The 13,533-nt window shown below is 37.2% G+C and overlaps 2 protein-coding genes across 2 annotated transcripts; both read right to left on the bottom strand.

Moving 5' to 3' along the window:
• Nucleotides 1-638: 638 nt before the first annotated feature.
• LOC110774793 (DNA repair protein XRCC3 homolog) lies at nucleotides 639-1,457 on the bottom strand. The gene is made up of 2 exons (XM_021979380.2): nucleotides 1,325-1,457; nucleotides 639-1,201 (listed from the first exon to the last, which is right to left on the bottom strand). Exons 1-2 carry the CDS (start codon nucleotides 1,455-1,457, stop codon nucleotides 639-641), a joined length of 696 nt encoding a protein of 231 aa, XP_021835072.1.
• A 601-nt stretch (nucleotides 1,458-2,058) lies between these two features.
• On the bottom strand, nucleotides 2,059-5,492 carry LOC130461649 (protein FAR1-RELATED SEQUENCE 5-like). The gene is made up of 3 exons (XM_056829808.1): nucleotides 4,322-5,492; nucleotides 2,583-4,017; nucleotides 2,059-2,500 (listed from the first exon to the last, which is right to left on the bottom strand). The coding sequence occupies exons 1-3, from the start codon at nucleotides 5,119-5,121 to the stop codon at nucleotides 2,279-2,281; spliced, it is 2,457 nt and encodes an 818-aa protein (XP_056685786.1). The 5' UTR covers nucleotides 5,122-5,492; the 3' UTR covers nucleotides 2,059-2,278.
• Between the last annotated feature and the right edge of the window lie 8,041 nt (nucleotides 5,493-13,533).

Raw genomic sequence — 13,533 nt, 5'->3', positions numbered from 1 at the left:
GCGTTATTGCAGGGCCCGATTTTTAGCGACCTGGAACCAATTCATGGATCAAATGTCTTGACCTTTGATAAAGCGTTTAAGAGTAGTGTCTTATATGAAAAGGATCCAATAACTGAAAAATGTTCAGAAGATCGAGGGTTATTGTGTATGATTTTTTTGTTGTTGTCGTGTGAAGATGCTTGGAAATGGATGGAGGTATGTTAATTTGTCTTCAATTTTTTTAAGGTTATTATGTAAACATCTTGTTATTCAAAAACATCCTCTGAGGATAATAACAATATCATAATCTGCGTGTAGTGTTATCAAAAGAATGAGATGGACGCCCGGAAATACATCCTCGGACGACTAATCGGCAGCTCCGTCAACGACATAGGCATGGATGAGGTCCTGAACACAATCACCCAAAACGTTGGTTCATTATGAATAAGACCACTTTTTGTATACTTGTTTGAGTGTATTTTGGAATTATGTTTACTTATTTTGGATGGTTTATTTGTGGTATTTTTATTAACGACCGATCATTTTCAACGTATGTATTTATTTATAACAACGTCAGCACTCCTACAATGAATACATTTCGAACATTTTTTGACTAACGCAGCAGGAATATTCATGGATACACTTTAAAATTACATAATTTACTCATCTCGGACTCCCTTCTCTGTTATTTTAAACCTACAAGCATCTAACTCGAGCGTAGGAGATAACAAAACACTACACAATCTATCAGACGTTTGAGTGACGGGATTAAGTGCTTTGGATAAAAACAACCTTGTTGCAATATTTCGAGTCCATCCTTTCCCCAAAGCGGGCCGAACCTTCCGACCAGATGACATCATAAAGTTTGTAGACGAATCACGGTCGCTTGGAAACACATCAACAACATTATTAACAACGATAACAGCAACATTGTATGTAGAGGCGATGGAATGTAAGCCGTATCCAATGGCACGTAATAATTGTGTTCGTGAGTCTAACCCCTCAACCGTGTTCTCAAAATGGCTAGCACAAATACTAGCGATTGAGTCTATAACAACTAAACGGATATGCCTGCATGTGTTATGTGAATACTTAATCAGTTTTACAACCCAATCAAGAACATCAGGTAATTCATGCGGGGATTCCACTTGCTTGGTTGTTATATGATCACAAGGGTTATCAATTTGATTTATGGGAGATTGTAAAATGTGGGGCATTATACCTGTTAAACGACGAATAGGAAATGGACCAATTGAGTGGATATAAATGGAAGCTCCAAACATTCCACCCAAAGACGGAGGTAATTGACATACAATACTGGTTTGCAGGCAAAGTTAAGTTTTACCGGTTGCATTCTCCCCACACAACTCAGTCACTTCTCCAACACTTACACCGCCTTGCATAATTCTGTCAATGGCGTTGCACCTAGTTGCAATTTTCTGTACAATTGTTTTTTCATTTGAAACTGCTTTTGACATTTCTCTGCTTTAATTTGATTTACTTGAGTAATATTATGTTTATAAAAACCTATATATACAAATAAGGTGTAAACAGAATAAAATGTAGAGTCCACGAGATAATTAATTACTTGTAGAAATCATGTCCCCAATTCAACATAGGTGCACAACACCATGACCATGAATTTCAAAATTATCTATAATTACTTAGTATGAACCAATGTGTTACATACTTTAGTTCAACTAACGTGTGAACGAAATAAATGAATTAATATTCTAACTGCATTAATTTTGTTACATTTAATTATATAAAACATATATATATTATTGTTTGTATTCAAAGGGGAATTTCATTAATTAACGTTGTATAAACAGGTGAGGATATTAAGCAGACCACAATATATGTACATTAAACCACCAGTAAGAGCAATGGCTTCGGCCTCACGTCACAATGGTTACTGCATTATTATAGAGCAACGCTACCCCTTTGGTCTGAGGTTCGACACTTGATACGCGCAATATGAACATATTATTCAACAGCTCCCATTCCCCCCGTTTTTTTTTGGTTTTTGAAATGGACCAACATTAATTTTGGACAGAAAATTAGATAAACAACACTGGATTTTTCAACACAATATACCACTTCTGGAAATATTTTGTTAATACAAGTCTTACACGCTAATGACAAAAAGTTTGATTTCCTTAAATTACATCCATGCATGCAACATTTTGGATTAACTTGAATATGTAAAAGTAGACTGCCCGAGTTTAATGCAAAGCAAACATCAATGAATATATTCCCACATCCCACAAAATCTAAAGCAAATACAACATAAGAACAACTACATTGTAAGTCGACCGCCGAGTCGTGTACGCCATTCATATGTATTGTAATCGAAAGTCTGAGATATATCTTCACATAAATTTATTTGCGAACTTTCGGGAATGTCGTCAAACACAGGTCCATTGTAGTAAGGATGTACGCGTTCATCGTTGACGTTGTTTGCATGTTCTTGCCTAGCCCGGTAGCTAGGAATATGCCCATACATGGAGCCGATAAGTTCCTACAATGAGAGTAAACCTTATTAAATTTTAATAGTTCAAATAATAACCTAATAAAATAATTATAAAACAACTTAAAAGTACCTCATTGGCTGCAATCTCGGCGTGCGTACATGCTTGTTTCTTCTTAGATTTGTCGTAAATTGAACAAGGTCCTTTCTTTTCCCTACCAACATGCCTCTTATCAACAGGGGTTTTAATCACATCATCTTGAACGGGTTGAACTGTCCTTTTTAAAGCACGCTCATTACACTCTCTTGGCCTTAACCTACGACGACCAAACACATTACGTGCTTCAGGATCCCACCACACAATAGACGTATCTCCTTGGTCACCCGTTTTACGTATCCCCACCGCATCCTCCATTTTTAGCCTAACAATATTAGTAGCTTCCGTATACAGCTTGTATGCAACGTCATTATGCATGGCCAATTCTTTCAAATAATTGTGCCTTAAAGATAGCTCTTTAGCTTTTGCTAGCCGTCTTGATTCCTCCGGATCATAGTATGAAACCCTCAAGCTCTCATAAGACCTAACTTGCTTCCTCCATCTATCTAGTATATATTTCTCAGGTATAAATTGAAAATCCTCCACATCCATGGCTTTGAGTATATGCCTACATAGAATACCTCTAAATTCAAACAACTGACATGAACAACTTACCTCTCCTATAACCTTATCTACTTTAACGGTGTAGCTTTTGAACCGTTTCCTCCAATGAGGGGAGGTCAGTTTCTCATCAGCTCTATACAACATAAGTGATCCTATTGCATCAATTTTGGTAACATTTGTGTGGGTTAAACCTTTACGCTCACGCACGATATCAGCAAACATTTCGTTGGTGTAAACCTTATGGAAAACGTACTCAGCTAACACACTCTTGTCAACATCAATTTGAGGAGGCTTATCTACACAATCAAAATTATCCTCCTTTTCTTCCTCTGCCTTTATATTCATACAAAACTCATAGTTTTTAATGAACTGCAGCAATCCACATTCTAGGTCTACTTGAGTTTTGAAGTAACGATTCATACCTTCACTTCGCTGTGTTGATGACATTCCGGCCCAAAATCTACCTCTATTGTAGGCTGGAGCCCATTGTTGACGGTTATCGTAAGCATCCAGCATCCAGCCCTTACGTTGATTATATGTGTCCATCACAAGACACCAAGCCTCATCAAACTCCTCAGGATCGAGCATATCATGAACGGCCGTTCTAATAAGTGTATCAATGCTTTTCCATTCAGCAAGTTTGCCAAGGTTCCGAGAGGCATTCTGTAGCATGTGCCACAAACAAAGACGGTGTGGAACACCTGGGAAAACTAGGCTAATTGCCTTACCTATTGCCTTGTCTTGGTCGGTTAAAATGCCCTTTGGAGGCTTTCCCATGCACTTCAACCATTCCTCAAAAACCCAAACAAAAGTTTCAGTATCTTCATGTGATATTAAAGCGGCGGCGAATACAATTGATTTCCCGTGGTGGTTGACGCCAACAAAAGGGGCAAACGGCATACGATACCTGCTTGATTGAAATTATTTAATAATATTACATATAATCATCATGAACTGTGTACTACCACGTAACCAATTATCTACGACATGCTAATACAAATGAACAAATTTTTAATTAACGTTAGTGATGATCAGCATGCAAACCAACATGCATAAATATATTAAAATAAAATACACTAAACACATACATATATAACCCTAATAAGTAACAACAACTAAACCAACACAATAACCATTATGACATCCTAATATATTTCAAAAAATAATAATAATTGACTTAATTAATAAAAGTACGATATACATTTACGTACCTATTGCTAGAGAAGGTGGTGTCGAAACTAATCACATCCCCGAAGTATTTGCAAGTTCCTCTGCTACGCGCATCAGACCAGAATGCGTTCTTTAAAATACCGTCTTCATCTCGTTGCATAGAACTATAAAAATCGCTATTCAATTCTCGTTGTGATTTGAAATACTTTTCAAGACTAGCAGCATCTCCTTCCTCAAACATTGTTTTACGACGTTCAACAGCTATGGCATTTCTAACATCCCTTTTGTTGAACGTAATATTATCAAAACCACCTTTTTCAATCAGTTGAGTGCCAAAGTTTCTACTAACGCTCACACCCCCCCTTTCATTTATCATTATCCTATCGAAGGTAGCTCCATCAATGCTACGGTAATTAACCATCATTCGACTACATTCGGGGCTTAGAGGGTGATTATGCACCAAATGACAATTAACAACTATAAACTCTCCATTTTTACATGAACCATAAACAAAGACTTTGCAACCTGTAACATTAGACCCCTCGCTTTTTTTAACACCTCCCTTCTTGCATTTTAATCTTATTCGTTGCATCATATGCGCCTTAGCCTCAAGTTCTCCTATACCTTTCTTACTTACACCCTTATCCTTATACTCTTTCTTTATCTCATCACTACTCACAAACATCTCAAAACCTTCGTTGTAAGCATAGCGGTGACAAAATTCACTAAATTCAAAACCGGAGTCAAAACGCATTCCTTCTTTAGGGGGGTTCGGCGTAGTAAAATTGACAACAGTACCATCGTCGGCCTCTGGTTCACCATTTAGGTCTATACTAACCATTTCACTGTAAAATACATAAATAATTAACACTAGTTCAAGATTATTTAATATTCATACATATTAAATTAAATCATCGGCCATTTAATTTATAAAAAAGTATTGCAAATTTAATGATTATTAAACCTACATACACATTAAATAAAGTACACTTGTATTACATACAAAATTTAATAAAATAATTAATTGTTGCACATATTAACAGTCACATTGTTTTCTCCGCCATTCCAAATCAAACGCATTAAACCAGATTTATAGGATATACAGACAATCTGATAAACTATAAATAAACATAATCGATAATAAAGTATTTCATAAACTACAAGAAAAAACACAAAAAGACATACCAAAGAATCGATTTTAATTGTTCTATTTTAAAGAATTATATCACAGTGAAAATTGATAAGGTATTAGAAATCAAATGGAGTTTCAACAAAATTTACCTCTTTCCAGAAATGTCAGGTTGAATTCTTATTTTTTTTTTTTTTTTTAAGGAATAGGTTACAAAATTTGGGCGGGATTTTTTTTGGGAGAGAATTGGGCGGTAACTTGCGCGCTGCTGAGTGCAAGAATGGCGGAAAGCCTTAAAAATTTTCCCCCTTAAAACAGAAGTTTCCCCCCTAAAACCTAATATTTCAAGCTGACATGTCCTTACCTGATTGCAGGGTAAGTCCAGTCAGGTTACCCCCAGGGTAACTGTATCATCTCCCACCAAAATACGAACCGATGAGCCAATTTAACAACTCTACTTGAGTCTAGCCTGCTTAAGCCCAGGTATATATCACCGAGTTGAGCATCAATCAACGAGCAATCTTGTCCCGTCTGACTAGGTTGTTGTTTTACGCGTTTACACTATTGCATGAATAGCGCCACTGGATCCATTTGATAGCTCACGTGGAGATTACGTTCAGGCATTGGCCAGTAAAAGTCCAGCTCGTAGTAGTAGTAGTAGTACATGCATTCGCGTTGATCTAGTATTGATATTTGCGCTTTACATGTCATCATCTGACTTCTCAATCTATGATCCATCGAATGAATTATATACACAGCCATTTATTTATACTTTTTTATTTCTTAAAAAAACTCGCTATTCGTACTATCACTTCTCAAATCTCTATATCACGCTTTCCCTGGCTTTTGCTTTCAGGATTTCACAATATTTACTTTATAACTTCTATGCATTTCATGTTTTAAATTTAAAAGAGAGTGCAGATTCAATTAGTAGAACGTAACCATCTCATTTTCAATCATCATTTACATTACTAATTAGCAGCTATGGAGTATGAACCATTTCTTTTGGGATATAATGCTAACATGACTAGCTATGACTGTTGTTTAACATTCAAATTGCTCTGAAATATTACTCCCTCTGTATTTTAAAAGAGATACACTTTCCTTTTTTTGACATGTTTTGATCTTCATTTCCAATTATATTAACATTAATCTCTCGTCTTCAGGAGGTAAAATTTCGATTAATTAATATAACAGTCAAAAAAACTTTCTCTCTCATGGGGTGTAGCGCACGATAAGGTACTGTGCTTATCCTGCACCACGTCCACCGATGGGAAGGAGGAAGAAGACTACACGAGCTGTTTCGCCGGGAACGACGGGAACTACGGGAACCTCTTCGTCGGTAATCGCCAGTCAGACTGATGATACGCCGGAAAACTTAGAGAACACGCAAGATCTAACTTACGCAATGGTGGAGGAATTGCTGGTTGAACCTGAATCAATTGCTGACCCAAAATTGGTGCATCCTAGTGCTGGACCAGTATCAATTCGTCTTCAGGAGGTAATTCGTGAATACCAATCTTTACATTCTGCTGGAAAATCGAGTGGTGTGCTTGTTGTGGCTGAAAAGGATGGGGGTCAGTCATCATCTGCTCGTATTGTTAGTAGACGATTGCAGATGGGGGGAGGGGGTGAGAATGGGACTCCTAAACCAACTGAAACTTGGGCTAATAAGGTGAAGGGTAGCTCTATTGCCTCAAAAGGGAAAGCACTATCGTTTGTCGCCCCTGTATGTACTGATGGGAAAGTAATTGCTTGCTTGCAACAGTCTGAACTTAATAGATGCAATGCCCTGTGGTCTAATGCTGTAGTGATGTTTGTTATTGGTGAGACACCCACAATTGCTTCTGTAATGAGGTTTATCACAAAAGAATGGAATCATGTAGCTATGCCTAAGGTTTTTCTACATGTTGAAGGATATTTTGTGCTGAAATTTGGATCTGTAGAGGATAGGGATGCTGTGTTGTTTGCAGGGCCACACTTCTTCTATGGGAAGCCTACTATTCTCAAGCAGTGGTCTCCCAGTTTTCGTTTTCATGAGGAAGTGTTGAAAGTCATTCCTCTGTGGATTAAGTTCCCAAACACGCCTTTGAACTGTTGGGGAGAAGACTCTCTCAGTAGATTGAGTAGTGTGGTTGGGGTGCCTTTGTATGCAGATGAGTGCACCTCTCAGCAGCTTAGAATTTCCTTTGCTAGAGTGCTTGTTGAGGTAGATGTAACTAGACCATTGCCTACCAGTATTACTGTAGCAGATCCCTCAGGACAAGAATTTGAACAAGCAATAGATTATGAGTGGAAACCAGAATATTGTAAGAAGTGTTGTATGGTGGGGCATAACTGCAACGTGAAAGTGTTCAAAGCAGCTGCTCCTGTTAAAAAGGTGATTAAGAAATGGGTACCAAAACCGGTACAAAAGCCACAGGTTGTTGAAGATCACCTTACTCCTGTGGGTAACAATGTGGAAGATCATGAAACAACAGAATGGAGAGTGGATGCTAGGAGAACTAAACATAGGGAGGAGAGACCTGTGTTAAAGGGTACTCCAGTGCAGAACTCTTTTAGTCTGCTATCTATGGAGCAACAGGATGAGAACATAACTGGAGTTGAGGAGGAGAATGAAGGGGGGGTATCTGATTTTACCAACCACCCAGGATGATTGTCTGTGCTTGGAATATAAGGGGTCTTAATGATCCTAATAAAACAAGAACTTTGAAGCAGTTCTTAAGTAAGAATAATGTAGATGTGATAGTAGTTTTGGAGACTAGAGTAAAGGATAAGAATAAAGACAAAGTTCAGCAAAAAATAGGGAAGGCTTGGACTTGGCATTGTAACTCTGCTTGTAACCCTAGAGGCAGAATTTGGGTGGGCTGGAACATGGTGAATGGGTCAGTATTGGTTCATACTACTCATGAGCAGTTCATCCATGGGGAGATCATGGATAGTAAGGGAGTGTTTGTGTGTTTTTTTTACAGCTGTTTATGGCTTACATACAGTAGAAACAAGGAGAGGTTTGTGGGCTTCCTTAACAGGGATTGCTGCAAGTGTTAGTAATGCCCCCTGGTTGATTATAGGTGACTTTAATGCTGTGTTGAATACCCAGGATAGGATTGGTGGTGCTGCTGTTAGTAGATATGAAACTCATGATTTTGAAGAATTCATAGCTAATACAGGTGTGAGTGAACTTAGGAGTTCTGGACATTTTTTCTCATGGAGCAACAAGGGGTTAGGTGATGCTAGGGTGGCCAGTAGGATTGACAGAGCACTAGGGAATGGATGTTGGATGCTTCAATTTGGTCACATTGCAGTGGAATATGGTAATACTTCAATTTCATATCACTCTCCTCTGTTGGTACAGTTTGGGAATGATCACACAGGGGGAGGTAGACCATTCAAGTTCTTTGATTTCTTGGCTAATCATTCTTAATTTCAGACTGTTGTCACTCTTGATTGGAATAGACCTATACAGGGCAATCCACTTAGTTGCATCTGGTTCAAGTTAAAAAGGCTTAAAAGTAAGCTAAAGCAATTGCACAAAGAGGAATTTGCTGGGATTGATATGAGAATTCAGCAAGCTCAGGTATCTCTTGATAGTGTTCAGGCACAATCGGTGGATGATCCATCAGATATCTTGTTGCAAGTTGAAGAGAAAAGGTGCACAAAGGACCTCATCAAGTGGCTCTCTGTTGAGGAGTCATCTCTTAAGCAAAAATCTAGAATTAACTGGTTGTCTAATGGTGATTCTAACTCTAGATTCTTCTTTGCTTCTGTGAAACAAAGAAGAAATACCAACAGAATTTCATTGCTGTATAATGATCAAGGGCTTAAGTTGACTGATCCTGATGATATCACTAGAGAAATACAAAATTTCTATAATAAGCTGTTAGGGAATGCTGCCAGTAGTATCCATACAGCTAATATTCCTATTTTGAGATCAGGTCCTAGGCTGTCTACTGAAGCTGCAATGTCTTTGGTTAGACCAGTCACCCATGGTGAAATTGATGATGCTTTAAATATCATTGATGATAGCAAGGCTCCAGGCCTTGATGGTTTTAATGCTGTGTTCTTTAAAAAGGCTTGGCATATTATCAAAACAGATGTGTATAGAGCTGTTCAGTTCTTTTTTCAAAGCAAGCAGATGTATTTGGGTGTGAACTGCACCTCAATCACCTTAGTTCCTAAAGTGATTAATGCTTCTCATGTGAAGGATTTTCGCCCAATTGCATGCTGCACTTTGGTGTACAAAATCATCTCAAAGGTGCTTACTGCTAGATTGCAAAGGGTAGTGGCTGAAGTGGTTAGTGAATGCCAATCTGGTTTCATTCCTGGAAGGTATATTGCTGACAACATTTTACTTGCTACTGAACTTATTAAAGGGTATGGCAGAGCTCATATATCACCAAGGTGTGTGCTTAAAATAGATTTGAAAAAAGCATATGATTCAATAGAATGGGGGTTTCTGGAAACTGTGTTACATGAGTTGGGATTCCCTTCTCTTTTTGTCCAGTGGGTAATGGCTTGCATTACTACTGTTTCATATTCAGTTTTGATAAATGAATTCCCTAGTAAACCCTTTCCTGCTAAGAAAGGGTTAAGACAAGGAGACCCTTTGTCTCCTTTTCTATTTGCCATTGGAATGGAATACTTAACTAGGTGTATGACTCAATTGAAGGCTGTGCCAGATTTTAATTTTCACCCCAGATGTGAGAAATTGAACATTTCTCACATGATGTTTGCTGATGATCTGTTGTTATTTGCAAGGGCTGACAAAATTTCAGTTCAGTTGTTGTTGGAAGCTTTTCAGAAATTCTCTTCTGTGTCTGGTTTGGAGGCCAACATGGGAAAGAGTAATATATATTTTGGAGGTGTTACTGCTGCTGAGAAAGCTCACATTTTGGAACAGGTTCACAATCCTGAAGGAGTTCTTCCTTTTAGATACCTGGGGGTCCCCCTCTCCTCCAAGAAATTGAATTATCATTAGTGCAAGCCTCTTGTGGAGAAGATTCTGGCTAGAGCTAAAGTGTGGTCTGCTAAGTTTCTTTCTTATGCAGGAAGATTGCTTCTCATAAAAACAATACTTTTTGGGATGCAAACCTTCTGGTGCCAGATATTTATACTTCTAAAGAAAATAGTGAAGGAAGTTGAGGCTTATTGCAGGGTTTTCTTGTGGACTGGTGATACAAGTTGTTCCAAAAAAGCTCTGGTAGCTTGGGAGAGGATGTATTTGCCTAAGTCTGCTGGAGGGTGGAATATAAAGAACATTGCCATGTGGAACAAAGTAGCCATTGGGAAGCTGTTGTGGGCTCTTGCTCATAAAAAAGACAAGCTGTGGGTTCGATGGGTGGACTGTTACTATATGAAAGGGAGGGATCCTTTAGTATGCCCTATCCCTAACTCCTGTTCTTGGTCAATGAAGAAGATCCTGGGTGCAAGAGAACTGATTCAGCAAATTGGTGGGTGGAATAATGTTAATGCGAAAGGGAAGTACTCAATTGGGCTAGTGTATAGGAAGCTGCAGGGGGATCACCCTAAAATTTCATGGAAAAGGGTCTTGTGCAATAACAGGGCCAGTCCTAGAAGCATATTTATAACTTGGCTGGCTGGATTGAATAGGCTATACACTGCAGATAGAATTCAAGTTTGGGGGATCCCATGTGCTGATTTGTGTGTGTTATGCAAAGCAAAGAAGGAAACAGTTGAGCATCTGTTTTTTGATTGCAGCTTCTCTGCTGCAATTTGGCAAGCAATTTTGAGGCATTTAGGTCTTAATGGAGGTGGTTATGGTTTCTCTAGGGAGTTGGTGATTGCTGCAAAGAAGGGTAGGAAAACTGGGAACATTGCAAAGTTGTATGTGATGTGCTTTGCTGAAACTGTATACAACATCTGGCTTGCTAGAAATGCTGTCATTTTCAAGAAAGCAGTCAAGTCTAGTTCTTGTATTATAAGAGAAATCCTGTTTAGAGTGTCATGTAGATGCTCAGAAGAGCTTAGAGATAAGCTAGTGCAGTTGTAGGGCTGGTTTAGGCCTTCTGTGTTTTCTGTTGGTGCTGGTGTTTTGGAGGTCTGGTCCTCTTTGTAACATTTGAGCTTTTGCTCTCTGCTTTGGTTATTAATATACTGTTAATTGCCAAAAAAAAAAAAAAAAACATTAATCTCTTCCTTGTGGTCCCCATACTTACTCACATCATCTTTTTACTACTCCCTCCGTCCCAAAATTATAGTCTTGTTTTCTAAGTCTGGCGTCCCAAAATTATAGTCATATTTCTAATTTTGGCTATTAAGGCCCCCACTTTTTCATGTACTATATTAATTAAAAATGTATTGAAAACCCCACCCATGTACTATATTTCACTTTCCTATATACTCCCTCCGTATTTATTTAAGGGATACACTTACCTTTTCCGGCCGTATTTATTTAAGAGATACACTTGCCATATTTAGTAACTTATCAACCCCACCATCTAATTAAATAATACTTCTAATTTACCTTATGACCCACCATCCTATTAAACAAATAATTTTTGAAACCCACCCCCACCTCCCACCCCTCAAAATGACATGGTCCCCACTTAATTACTTATTAAAATATCTACCCAATCCCACTTGCTTTATTATTTTATTTCATTCAATTTTTCTTCTTAATACCCGTGCCCTACCAAGTGTATCTCTTAAATAAATACGGAGGGAGTACTATATTCTCTCTCACATGTACTTTATTCCATTTTTTCATATAACTCAATTATATATCATTTGTACTTTATTTCACTTTTTCATGTACTATATTTCATTTTTCTTAAAATTCGTGTTTTTGGTCAAACGAGACTATGATTATGGGACGGAGGGAGTATAATAACTAATTTACCCACTACCCTACTTTCATCTTATTTTAATAAATTCAACTCACCCTCCTAAAACTATGTGCTGGTCAAGGTGTATTTTTTTTTTAAAATATGGGGGGAGTAGTATAAATAAAATTTTAGAAAATCATCTAAAATGTTGTAATACTTTGTCGTTCTCTTCCACTTGTAATGTTTTGTCTTTCACACTTGTTAATGCATATCTTTGACCATTAATATTTTCTAATTGTGTACGTAGTAAAAGTTACAAAAAGTTGAATTGTGAAAATATAAATCGAGATGAATCTAACAAGAACTCACATGTTTTATGCTTTAGTTTACGTATAAATCATCATCGCCGGTCAGGGAGAACATATGAATAGTGCAAAAGTCAAAACGTTGCAACTGAAAGAGAACGAAGAACTATAATCTATACCTAGTATTTAAAAAGGATAACCATTGATTATTATATGACAAGTGTTACCTCCATCTTATTGATTATTATATGACAAGTGTCACCTCCATCTTTCATCCATAATTTTTTTATTTTTCAATTTTCCCTTTTGTGGTTGTTATAAGAAGTACTTATTTTACAGCTTCAACACTTCTTTCACTCTATCTTGCTCATTAAACATCAATTCACCATTTAATTTATACATTCGATCATTCAACCTCTTCCACTCTGTTCTCCGCTTTAACACTCATAATTCACCATCTAATTTATACGGAATACATTTTTTCAACTTTCAAATTTCACCTCTATATAAATCATATATTCGCACTAAAATCGCAAACCCTCAATAAAATTAGCACTTAAAAGACGGCTTAATAACCACTATATAAGTACCCGTTCATTGAACGGGCTCAAATGCTAGTTGGTAATAATAAGTTAATTAGATCGAGTTCTTTTAATATGCCCTTCTCCCTTCCTTCTTCTACCTCTTTTTCTATAATGTTTTAAACTTTTTTTAGTCTTGTTTAGTAGAACTTAGATCTAATGTGAACTTAAACGAAAAATTATGTAAACTTATTGGTCCTGAGCTATCTGATCTACTTATTATCCACTAAGATATATGTTTTTGAATTTACGAACCATAAAATTATTTTATTTGAACTTATTAGTAGCTATGTAGTAGCTTTTAACTTGTGTTATATGAACTTATTTATTAGTCTTAAAATAAGTAAACATAAGACAAGGAGACTTGAGTATTACTAATTCGCCATAAACTTTTACTTTCTGAACGTACTAGACACAAAATAAATGAAAAATAAGGGGTGTATAACAACCTGT

This window comes from Spinacia oleracea, chromosome 5 (assembly GCF_020520425.1).
Source record: "Spinacia oleracea cultivar Varoflay chromosome 5, BTI_SOV_V1, whole genome shotgun sequence".
NCBI lineage: Eukaryota > Viridiplantae > Streptophyta > Magnoliopsida > Caryophyllales > Amaranthaceae > Spinacia > Spinacia oleracea.
The sequence above is the reverse complement of the archived record's forward strand: the minus strand, read 5'-3'. Positions and strand labels throughout refer to the sequence as shown.

Excerpts from the sequence above, each read along its gene's own strand:
- LOC110774793 (XM_021979380.2), bottom strand. The coding sequence starts at position 1,457 with ATGTCAAAAGCAGTTTCAAATGAAAAAACAATTGTACAGAAAATTGCA. Across the intron at positions 1,202-1,324 it reads GTGTGGGGAGAATGCAACCG|GTATAATGCCCCACATTTTA; the intron begins GTAAAACTTAAC and ends GTCGTTTAACAG.
- LOC130461649 (XM_056829808.1), bottom strand. The coding sequence starts at position 5,121 with ATGGTTAGTATAGACCTAAATGGTGAACCAGAGGCCGACGATGGTACT. Across the intron at positions 4,018-4,321 it reads ACCACCTTCTCTAGCAATAG|GTATCGTATGCCGTTTGCCC; the intron begins GTACGTAAATGT and ends TCAATCAAGCAG. Across the intron at positions 2,501-2,582 it reads CCGAGATTGCAGCCAATGAG|GAACTTATCGGCTCCATGTA; the intron begins GTACTTTTAAGT and ends CTCTCATTGTAG.